Source organism: Pectinophora gossypiella, chromosome 3, assembly GCF_024362695.1.
Source record: "Pectinophora gossypiella chromosome 3, ilPecGoss1.1, whole genome shotgun sequence".
Taxonomy (NCBI): Eukaryota; Metazoa; Arthropoda; class Insecta; order Lepidoptera; family Gelechiidae; genus Pectinophora; species Pectinophora gossypiella.
The window spans coordinates 11,963,781-11,976,484 of record NC_065406.1 but is presented as its reverse complement, the minus strand read 5'-3'; the positions used below and the strand labels follow the sequence as shown (position 1 = coordinate 11,976,484).

At 35.6% G+C, this 12,704-nt stretch overlaps 1 protein-coding gene across 2 annotated transcripts in view; it reads left to right on the top strand.

Annotated features, from left to right (window-relative positions):
* LOC126381910 (division abnormally delayed protein) overlaps positions 1–12,704 on the top strand; it is a 138,508-nt gene that overhangs the window by 73,098 nt on the left and 52,706 nt on the right. Inside the window, exon 2 of one of the 2 annotated variants that reach the window (XM_050031477.1) lies at positions 8,443–8,496. The exons of the other annotated variant lie outside the window; for it this stretch is intronic. Coding sequence (XP_049887434.1) covers positions 8,443–8,496 — 54 coding nt within the window. The remainder of the gene's footprint in view (positions 1–8,442; positions 8,497–12,704) is intronic. 2 annotated transcript variants of the gene reach the window in all.

Below are 12,704 nucleotides of genomic sequence, written 5' to 3'. Positions count from 1 at the left end.
TTTATACGGTAAACAGGACTGCAAATAGTCATAGCTCCCGTTAGTCAATATACGCAACGGCAGTGGATTTTGATGTATTTTCGTCTTAGTACACACATACGTACAGTCATGAGCAATATTATGTACCCACATTAGAACCCTGTCGCACTATCCTATTTGACATTTAATAAGACTTACGGTTTGATTTGTCAAAAAAGTTAATGTGACATGGTTTCAAAGTGTAACATATTAGTACTCGTGACCTTACATGAACTCACGCCTATTTCCCATCGGGGTAAGCAGAGACTATAGAATTCCATCCTAGAATTTCGTCCTAGTAAAACTATTTCAATAAGTTGTTATGATACAAAATGTTGAGGCAAAATATTAATTAGTATATAGAAAGTGTGTTTTGTAGTATGTTTATACCGGGTGAGAGCCTTCAGCGCTCCCCATTTATTCGGCCAAGTCAATGCCATCTGCGGCAAATCTGCAATAAGTAATGTCCAAAAAAAAATAGTATGTTTACAAGAAGAGCAAACATATTAATGTAATCCATAATAACTCTCGAAAACGATCCTAGTTTCGGCCCAGTTGTTGTCAGATGTACTAGTGTAGAAGCTAGGTGGGTGGCTGCTAGACTCGGGGGAGGGTAAGATTTTTTAATATTTATCTAGACAATAGCGCATGGGGTGACGGAGTTGTTTGCAGCTTTTTATAACACGTTATTACTTTATATTGTAATGTTTTTTGATATTTAAAGAGAGAAGATTGAAGTAAGTAAATGGAATAAAAGTGGAGAAGTAGGCTTACTAGAATTTATTTCTCATAAAACCAATATGTAATACAGAAGTAAAATAAGTATAAATAGGTATTTGAACTGTTTTTAAATCCTCCATTACCACACAAAAAAAAACTATAAAACGGGTCCCCCGTAACTAATCCGCAGGCTGAAACTAATACGGCATTACAAGATATAACGAACAAAATTTTGCAAGAGAAACCATTTGAGTCGAGTATTAGGCACCAAATAGTATTAATGTATCTGATTAGTCACTATTACTATTATAACGTTATAAATTAAGTAAGAACACGTAATATTCCGTCTTATTTAAAGATGAACCTGATTCAAAATAACTTCAATTTAATATTTCCATTTCTCCTAGTGCGTCATCAATTTTCAGAAAGAGTAGGTACACAGGTTCGTCATTTGCCTCGTAAGACGGATCACCTGAGCAAACGCGACGAAACCATTTCACCTCTGGTCTTGTAAAATATTAAAAGCGAACTCCGTAAAATACGAGCAGGATAACATATTAGGAGATATCGCCTTTTACTTCCCTCATAAATTATTCTTCTCTTCTCTCTCACGTCGTAAATTACACACAATAACGTGTCAGTATTGCCACTTAAGTACGCAAAAAAGTTAAAAGCAGGTATTTATTTAATAATTAGTCGTAAAGATCACTATCGTCTATCGTGATTGGATTTCGTAGAACTTGTAACACGATACTGTCATGTTATACATGCTTTAGCAGTCTAATTAGTAACGATATATAGTCCAGAATGCCGTATTTGGACTACCTAGACAAGTTTTAATATTTTATTTGTATATGTCTGAGGTGGCGAGAGTGGGCGGATGGGCTCCCGAGATAAACATAATTGCCATCGTAAAATTATTTTAACTATTCGATTTATCACTTGTTTTCCGTTAGCTTTTATATCCAAACAAGTTCCCTATTTAATTTTAAGAACGATTACCATTTAAATTGGTTCGATTTAACGGTGGTATATTAAGTTGTTGGTAACTATAGTCTTGTTTTATTTTATAGTCTGTTCTATTAACAGCAGGGTGCAAAAAAATTACATGGCTAGAAATAGGTTTATTAGTAGCCGTTTTGTTTTAAAATCCACTTTATATTAAAATTAAGTCTATTATGCGATATTATAAAATACATTTTTTTTAAAACAAATAAAAACCAGCTAAATATATAAGTTCAACGAATAAGTTGAATGAGTAAAAACAACTGAGTTCTTGCTCTTATTTGTCTGGCTAAGTATCCGCAAGTTGTCGCATAAAGCAGATTGCTGTCAACTCTTAAAATTATTGAACGTCTCAAGGCCTTGTTCGCCAACTTTATATTAGCATAATCTCCGGCAATCCTCGTATAAAATTCATACCAACACTTTATTACAGCACGGTCGGGTAGAAGTACCTACTTCCTTGGTATTTGCGTCCCTCAATAAGTGCGCGTTCTTATTTTATATTCACTACGATTTATATGTTCCGGACGAATATTAAAGACGCACTCACAATCGTAACTTTAACGTTCTATCCGAATATTTTTGGCGGAAATACCCCGCTTTTGTGATACATTTGAAGTTGATTACATAACCTCTAGGCTTGAAAAAGAGACGAGAGGAGTCCACCTGATATCTTTATTTAATTTGAGTACTAGCGTTGCACTATTACCTACCTACCTATTGAATAGTGCAACGTTAGTACTCAAATCCGCATTTTTTAAAAAAAAGAGCGCAATCCAATTTAATTCTACACTTACTTGTCACACCGCTTGGTAATAACTGATGCAGATATTCAACTAAGTCAGGAAAGGCACTCTGAAACCTAAGAATACTAAGTATACGTAAGTAATAAGATGTTGAACCCATTTTGTTGTTCCATTTTGTTAAAGTGTTGTGAACCAGTTTTCTACTTTGTCTACTTGGACATTGACATCTCCCGTAGTTACTTTCTCTCAATAATTTATGCTAACTTTCTTTCATTTATTTCATAACTCAACGCGCACAAATACAAAAGAAATACCTACTTACATTTGTAAAGTTTATATTATTATCTAAGCTTGGTTATTTAGTCAGGAATCAAAACTAAACTATTTACGTCAACACAGCACAACATGCACGCATACCAACTGAGATAATGAGATGAACATAATATTGCAAGAGAAATAAATAAAATAAGCATGTTATTTTATTATATATTTTTCCAGCTTGCACGCGTTGACACGCGTTGTCCGATGCGTGTCGGATTTCAAGGCAAGAAAGCGTGCTGCGAGCGCGTTATTTGATAGCCTGCTTTGTTTTGTACGTAATTGTTGGAGCCTCATTATTTCTTTTTTGCTGTTTTGAATGTGTTTAAGTTGAAGAATGTGTATGGTCGATATAATGCCTAAATATTATTTATAAAGACTTAATGGGGGCGCACTGTTAAGGTTTAAAAAGTAGTGCATACTCGTATCTATGTCGAGAATAAATATGTATATTATCTTTTATGTTTTTTTGCGACAAGCTTTATGAAATAACCTGTCTACTTAGTGTTGCAACTTATCAAATCTAACTTACCGCGCCTTACGACTGACTAATCTCTAACTTAGTGTCGCTTGATTTAGTATTCTGGGTTTAAAGGTTTGTGTTATGCAATCAGTAACGATAAATTCGCAAGTTTGTTCTCCGTTGCAAGCAAGTTACCAACAATGTTAAGGTAGCGAAAGCATGTATAACTAGGGGATGGATGCCCGCTTCGTATCTGATTACTCCTGAAAAATCTGAATGAAGAGTAGGTAAACACGAAAATAAAATAAGATTTTCAAAAAGTATCCTTAATTATGAAGACGTTTACATACTTAATGAGGGTAAGTAACATTTTCCAAATTAAAGGTGGCGTGGTGACGTAACAGATGGAAAAAATTGGATCTTTCCACTTCATATGATTTTTAAATTTATCAAAATTAAATCAATTTATTTGCGAGAACATATAAAATACAAAAAAGTCGTAAAATAAATTACATAACAATTTTGTGATGTGTTCGGCCTGCAGGAGTACAAATATTAAAAAAGAGAGAAATGGTACAAAAGAAGATTACTTATTGAAAATCATACTTATTAGAAAATTTTATTATTTTTATGTTTAAAATATTCCTTCGAATTATAATAACATTTGTTTATTAGGTTAGGTTTTTTGACTCGACTTATGTTAACGCATCACATTATTTCAAATGACAACATTTATAGCATACCTACTTAGTCCCCGATTAGTACGTATATCAATGATCAACACTAGACTGCAAACCAGCAAATACCTACCTACATGACGAAATTGTATTATGTAATATAGTACTCTATTTACTATATAGGCATAAAATAACATAAGTTCACGACTATATCCCAATAAGGGTAGTCAGAGGTACATCCATCGCTAGATGAACTAAGTACCCACACGTCACCGAGCTTTTTGTTAGACCAACGTGATAGGTGATGAGCCACATAAGCAAAATAATGAATGTTTGCCGTCTCCATTTCCCGTACGGCCATTATTCTTGTCTCGCAGCTTAACGCGGCCGGCAGATGGCGCTGTCAAGTTATTGCGGTATTAGCATGTTGTCTGCATTCGGCATTCGCGTTATGAGCAGCTGGGCTATTATTCAAAGGTTCTTCTTGTTTATTTTAGGGATTTCGGTGCCTGTTCCTGGTTTTATTTTTGTTTTATAATATGTAACTGTCCTCGAGAAGGTATTCAATTCATGCTACCTACATACGTAGTTAATAGTCTTTATAATAACTTGAGTAGAGAGAAAAGATCACTAAGATTCAAGGTGTAGGTAACTATGTACTATTTGTGCATAGGATGAATCCTTCCGTTCTGCATGTTTTGCACTATCGTCAGTTCACTCAGTAACTAGTGCTTCTAAACGCGCCTAACACTTACCTTCTAAACTCGGCTTTCTAAAGATCTGGTCTATTTGTTTCTGAATAGATAACTAAGTATGTAAATCCAGTCACCAGATTCTACCTTTACCTTACTAAAATCCGTAAAGTAGATAACATTTGTATTCATTCGTTTTCCCCTACTTATAAAGGATTTCCGAAGGTTTCACCCGAGGCGTATAGCGTTATCCCCAAATGCTAATATCGCCACCAACCGAACTGCTTAAAACAGATATCTTGCATACCTTATACATGTATTATGTGGAGAACATGAAATGATTCGAGGCATGTAAACTGTAGGTAGAAACAACCTCACATTACTTACTTATATTGCAAGTCATAATTTGATTGCGCTTGATAAGATCGAAACTTATAAAGAAGTTGCTCAGTATTGTTTGTTTATATTGTAAACCATTTTTCGGGTGGAAGAGTGGAGAGGACCTATATTTGATCACAATGCTAGCGGAGCATACTCCACCACCATGCTGCTCCAGTGCGTGTTGGTGCAGGCGTTTGTCTAGAAGCCCAAGATTAACTTCTGAATCATCTTATTTTTTCGAACAATTAGAAAGGAAAAGACAGTTTCAAAATGTGATTTCAAAAATGTCCACATCGGTAATCGAATACGGACCCACAGATCGTAAGTCTAACGCCTTCACAACCTTTACATTTTATTCATCGAAAAATAGGCACTTTTACGGGCTAGCTATATTTGGATAAGCCAGAGGCTGGTATACATGTTATGTTGTTTGAATGCCAATTCTTTTTCCTTTGATGTCAAAACTTATTATTTACGCGAATTTGTTATTTTCGTTGAACAGTCAAATCGTTCCTTTGGGAAGCATAGCAATATCACAAGTTGGAAGTTTTTCAATAATGTCTTCCATGCGCGAACGGACTTGGAATGTCATCTCAGTAAAGTTAATGTATGAAGTTGTGACGTGGGTTGCAAATTATTGTTAAAAAGAGGTACTTATTAAGTATTAAGGTTTCTGAACAAAGATCCTTGAAATATTTATTTTCAATGTACACGATGATGTCATGGATGTATTTTTGTTTTTTACAAGCGGAGGATTTTATACCTCTAAAAATCTACTGTGTAGATATATATGTATCTATCTTACATGATAAGTTATTTATTAACGATGAGCTAGTAATCCGTCGTACGATTCCATTATGCCCAAAAGTAACTGCAAATTCTTGTCATCTTATGGCTTTATCCAACCCGAAAAGGGATTGAGTACATCCATGTTATGTAAGAACGTATGTAATATTGAGTGTGCGCATAATCTAGCTCGTTATAAATGTAGTCCCACCATGCATGCGACAGCCACATTGCAATTTGCGCCTATTTAGGGCGCAGTGCGTTCTGCCGCCGCCTATTCACAATTATGGCGCGCTTTGCTAACATTAAACCCGGCAGGAATTTGGCGTCAAGTTGCATGCACTCGTTGTGTAGTCTCCCCGCGCATAAATATTTACTGGGCACATGAAAATTTGTGCACCTACGTGTTGTTTGTTGAATTAGAGAAGCGTGCAGAAGTATAAATCGCGTTACTCTACTTATTACCCTTTTAATATGCAACCGGTTTTGGTGGACACAGCGAGACAGCAAGGTATGATGAAAGGCCGATGGTAGAGGGCTTAGTTACCATCGGCCAAATACTGTATCCGAACCTCTCTTTGGTTGTAATGTCTTTATGTTCCAATGGGAACAGCGAGGTTAGGGTGAGAGAATTCTCCTGTGTTTGCGCACACACTTGAGCACTACGAAATCTACGAATCTTTTCACTTTCTGGAGTCCGATCTATATACCCTTTTCTGCTTAAGTATTACTTCTGGAACCGTTAACGAAACAATCTATGAATAGGCAGAGAAGTAAAGAAAAACTCAGAAATATCCGTTGAGTAAGGAAAAACGTATATTATCTTAATTATTATTCTTTACAATATGCAACCTAAAAGTGTTTAAGGTAAAGTTTTCTTCTGAAGAGTGGCAGTTTGCCTACTCTTATAGGGACACTGTATCTTATGCGAATTTAAATTAGGTAATAAGATGCAGTGTCAAAAAATATGAAACTTTCATGTTTTAACAAAGATTAAACTCGACGGTATCTGTGCTATCAGACCATCCACGCCTTAGCGAAAAGGTAATCTCATTTCAAGGTAAGTATCTTAAATAAAGGACTAGGTTTTCTAATCTGAAACATTCAGAGACGAGCTCAGAGTACTGATGTCAGATTACGTTATACTCGGTTGAAATGAGACTATTTAGCAAGCAAACTGGTAGCGAGTAGAAAGTCCTCGAAAAGCAGAAAGAATCTTACTTTATAAAATGCAGATAAGACGCTGAAATGTCTGGATTTAGACTTGCACGCGAGCTGTAAAGTCATGAGTCGGCATTTATACAGTTTCCAAGCAAATGCCAAGGAACCGCCATAAATTGCTGCTAAACGGGCTATTGCTTAGACTGAAATCAGTCTTTCGGATAGGCGCTAATGCTCAACTAAATGTCCTAAACGTTGAATAAATAAAAGCCTTGAAAGCGTTAATGTATTTTATTTCGACTTAATGTCTAGAAATAAATACAGTCTCATTTTTTGGCGTAGATTTATTGGCGCTGTGGTGTGCTTTAAATAAACCTTTTGCCTGTCCCTTTTTCGTGCGAACAGCAAAGGACTGGAACTGTCTGCCGTCGTCTGTTCTTGTCTCGTCTGTGTAGGCATTTGCTAGGTAAGCGTGATCCACCCTAGACCACATCGTAACTTAGCATCAGGTGAGATTATGGTCAAACGCGATAGCCATTAACAAAAAAATAGGACAACTACTAAACGTTCTTGTGGCTACAATGATTGTGGCGGAAAAATTAAGTATAAGTACTAAAATGTAGGTAAGTAAATACACTTCGTTCCTTCCGCGAAATATGCAAAATCTATCGCGCTATTGCATTACAATTATCATTATTGAAAATATCCTTGTTAAAAATCCTATAAACATGAAACGAAATGTATAATACAGGCAGTTTCATTAGGCTAATGCTGTTTTCATGTGTGGAATGCAATGCAATAGAATCTAGGTAAGAGGATAGGCTTCTAGGCGAGGCTAACTGCCGCATTGCATTTTCGCAATACATAAAACTGCTTAAGTGCGATAGACCGACGATATGCAATGCTTTTGAGGTTAATGAAAGAAGAAGGATTCTCTGAACATACCCTGTATTTTAATTCAAAATATTGTGCGGGGGTGATTGATTATTTCATACGCTTCCACATAAAATATAGGATTTTTTTCATTTTCAACTACTTACATACGTTTTATGACTTAAGAAAAACTTGTGTATAGGTACCTACATATATTAATCATTTCTATATTTTAAGTCTAAACCATACTTTAGTAAAAACATAACAGCCATATTATCACGTTATATTCATTAAATGGAGTTTTAAATGAAAGAGGAAAACACTTTTTTATTCTCCTCTTTGGTCGTAAAAATTTAATTTTAACTTTTTTTTCTTTTATTTTATGCTTTTTAAAATCCGAAAACCACTATTGTCTATTGTCTGAAAACCTGGGCCTTAGATTATAAATGAACTAAAGTTGAGCGTGGCGTCTGATCCTGCATTACCTTTGACTACGTAAGTTTTAACCTCTAATCTGCGATCATCATCTCCCTAGCATTGTCCCGTTTTTTCACAGGGTCCGCTTACCTAACCTGAAGATTTGAGAGGACCGGTTTTAACAGAAGCGACTGACTGTCTGACCACCAACCCGCGCAATGAAAACCAGCCCAATACAGGTTAGGTCACGTACCTCCGAAAATGTATTTATCGGGTACCTCTAATCTGCTGAGATACCAAACAATATATTTTCAACTTTTTACGTCGAGATTTTTTTTGAATTTTTTTCAAATTTATACATCGAGATCCGCATTCCGGCAGACAATAAATTAAACCTATATATTGCCTATATTATAATGTATTAAGTAAACTGAAAACTTCAATGTGATGAAAATTAAAACCCCATATGCATGCAATCGCGTCCATTAGCAGCAGACACGTTTTAAGTGCTAGAACTCACTTAATGCAAATAACGCTCGAGGTTTTACATCACAGTTTTACTACGCTATTAGTGGTCACCTCTGATCTTTTGTTAAAATTCCACTATATCTATGTTTTTTTTTTATTAACACCACATTAAAAACATCATAAAATAACAATATAACCTATTTTAAATGCAATAAAACGAAACAATAAAATCCACTGTCGCATTTGTTCACGATTGTAGTGATATGTTTTCCTCTTTCATATGCAATTAACATAAGTATACCTACTTAATTACCATTAAAGGATGCTAAACTAGGATTAGAGACACACAAGGTGTTTTAAAGTTGTTGTAGTACAGTTATCACTAACACAGTTAGCTCGACCATTATAGACGGCGATACGCCTCACTACCAATCACGTTGGTCTAACAGAAAGCTCGGTGAGGTGAGGGTACTTGTTTCATCTACCGATGGATGTAGCTCTGACTACCCCAATTGGGATATAGTCGTGAACTTATTTTACGTTAAGTCATTATATAAACATGAACGTTTTCTAAAGGTTTCTACGAAATTACTAATAACATAGAGCAATAGGTGAATAAAAAATCTTTAATTAGCATGTCATTTGGCGAAAATCTTGTTATTCAATTTATTTCTGAAATAATTATGTGTTTTTTTTTTTCATTTTTTTTAAATTTATTTTGTGTTTACCATTTACTTTCCAAGTGAAGGAGAAGAACGTATCTTAATAATTCTTATTCAATATTTATAAGAAAACATCCGCAGCGAAGCGGCACTTTACGGCTCTCTTCAATAACATTAACATTTTGTAGCTTCTTATCGAGCTGAGCATTTTCATGGTACTAAAGTAAAGTTTTGCTCGTAAAATCGATACTTTTCTAATAATTACTTGGCCGCAAATTGACCTTTACCTTTATACCTTTACTGACATCGTTACAAAAACTATAAGGGATGATTCAGGCTATGATTCTGAATTGATATAAAATGGAACTTTCTGTCGCAAAAGTATGAAACTGAAAATAATTAATAGTACTGCACTAAAATTTTCACGAATTTTCCGAAAGGAATTCCACTTGATATCAACTCAGAATCATGGTATGAATCATCCTTGTCAATATTCGTTACGGTGGCACTAACACCCTACGCACTCATATCGCTATCTATAGGAACTTGCAAGGGGTGTAATGTAAGTGACATCGTAACGAATACTGAAAGAGATGATTCAGCTCATTAACTCATAATGTTAATATCAAGTGGAATTTTCTTTACTTTAGCTGATTTGGTTTCATGCAAATTGGATACGGTCGCAAAGGACAAATAAGGACAGAACGACATAATTGTTATTGCTTTTAATGCAGTCTTAATAAAACAGAAATAGGTAATTCCTTCGCGCCCACGGAATACTACTTAGTAACTACGTCCGACTCGATTAAAACCGATTTTGTTTTCAAAAATGCAGATGCCCACACGTCTCGACATCATTTAATAATCGTAAAGATTTAATGGCGGATGTTCGTTGTTCTATTTTAATCATATTGCATTAGGAGACAATCGCGACGAATATGCATGAGCTGGTCGTATGGCCTACGCGTTGAGACATCGTATCCATTCAAGAATATATTCACCTCAGAATGAATGAATTAATCTAATAAGTAGACGTAAAAAAAAAGTGTCCTCGCATATTGAAGGAAAATGTAATAGGCCATTCATTTATAGTTTGAAAGATAGATTTGAAATCATAATTTGCCTATTTCTCGGTTTTTTGTATAACAAGCTGCTGGGCACAGGCCTCCCCTCTATCAACCGGAGGGGGTATGGAGCATACTCCACCTGGAGGTGTTTTACGGCTAATAGCCGGGACCAACAGCTTAACGTGCCCTCCGAAGCACGGAATCATCTTACTTTTTCGGACAATCAGGTGGTTCAACCCTGCATTGTCCTTAGCAAACAAAGGACAGTCTCACAAAGTGATTTCGACAATGTCCCCATCGGGAATCGAACTGGACCTCCAGATCGTGAGCCTAACGCTCTAACTAGTAGACCGCGGAGGCTGTTTCTTTTTATATGAGACAAAATGTCTTAGAGAAGCGAACTTAGAAGACAATATTATAATGTGACATGTTTTTGTCATTTTTTTCTGACGTCTGATGCAAACGAGGCTAATATCTGAAAGAAAGCCGTACCTAATAATAATCTCAAGGGTTTTATTGTTAATTGCCTGACAGGCAGTGAAGTGGTAAAGTTCAGCTAAGTGAAGTGTTAAACTTCAGCTAAGCTTAGCAAAATTGTAATTGGGTTTCATTCCGTTTCATTCGTGTTGAGTATTCTGACTAATTACTGGGCAAGACTGCACCTCCACCTACCCCCCTGACTGACTATCACCTCTACCTACCCTTTCGAGGATACAGGCGTGATGTTATATCCTGTTATGTCTATATTATTTATGATCAAAGTTTTCTTAGAATTAGGTCTCTCAGTTGCAGGTTTCAGACCTGATTCACAAACAAAATAATTCATCCAATTCCCAATTTAACCTTCACAAAAACATCAGATACTTACTTTCAAAACCAAAAATTTAAAGCATATAAGAACTTAGACTTACAATGAATGCTCAATTAATTCCCGTCAAGACCCTTTATTAAGACTGATATCACGATGATCTGTTTACTTGCGAGTATAATTGGCGTAGAAACGCTGGTTTCCGATCGGCCTGTTCCCCTCAGCTGCGTGTTTGACTGATGGATGGGCGGCGCCGTCGCTTGCTAACAGCTTTACCATAATGCTCTCAAATATATATTCACAGGTTCGTAGGTCCGTAAAAAGTTACAGTACATACTGGATGACAAACAATATACGTACTATTTATTAGTGCCTTATATACACAGGGTGTTATTGACAGCGTAACGAATACTCAGGGGGATGATTCAGACCATGATTCTGAGTTAATATCAAGTGGAATTTTCCGTCGCAAAATTCATGACTTTTTTTAGTTTTTTTTAAATTATTTTCAATTCTATACTTTTGCTATGGAAAATTCCACTTGATACTAATCAGCTGAATCATCCCCCTGTGTATTAATTACGATGTAACTAACACCCTGTATGTTCGTAGGTACGTAAAAGCAATAAGGCCGCGTGTTGTACTATCAATTTAATTATAATACTTTTAATGTGATTCAAGTGCAATAAAGAGTTTTTGTATTGTATTGTATTGTAAAAAGGTACAGTACATATTGGATGACAAACATATAAGTACTATTTATTATGTGCCTACATATAGAAATAGCCTATATCCACCACGCTGTTCCAATGCGGGATGGTAACGGTGTTTTACGGCTATAGCCGACAGTTGACGTGCCCTCCGAAGCACGGAATCATCTTACTTTTTCGGACAGTCAGGTTATTCAAGCCTGTAATTTCCTTACCAAAGAAAGGATAGTCTCGCAAAGTGATTTCGACAATGTATTGCTTGAGTGATTTTCATCGGGAATCTAACCCGAACCTCCAGATCGTGAGCACAACTTTATAACCACTAGATCACGAAAGCTGTAAATATTATTATAAATATATTATAAGTTCCTAGAACCTAGAAATACGGAAATCGCGCCCGTAAACTGTAATGTTACGGACAAAGTCATAAGTTCGCTATAGTTCACTATAATTGTTGTTCTAAATTCTAAAAGAAAATTTAAATGTAAGTACGTATAGTTTCAAAACGTAATCGCATGCCTAAAAGTGCAAAGCTGAGCTCTCTCGTGGATGTCATTTAAATTCTATTCAACACTTAGATTGTTTTCATGATGCTGTTTCACTGTTTAGATATATCATTCCCTGTGGTTTTACTATGAATACATTGTAAAAGTAGCATTAGATTTATGGCTTGATGATAGACCAGTTTGGGTTAATATTTGTAGATGCTTTAAGTATATTTTGTGAATATTG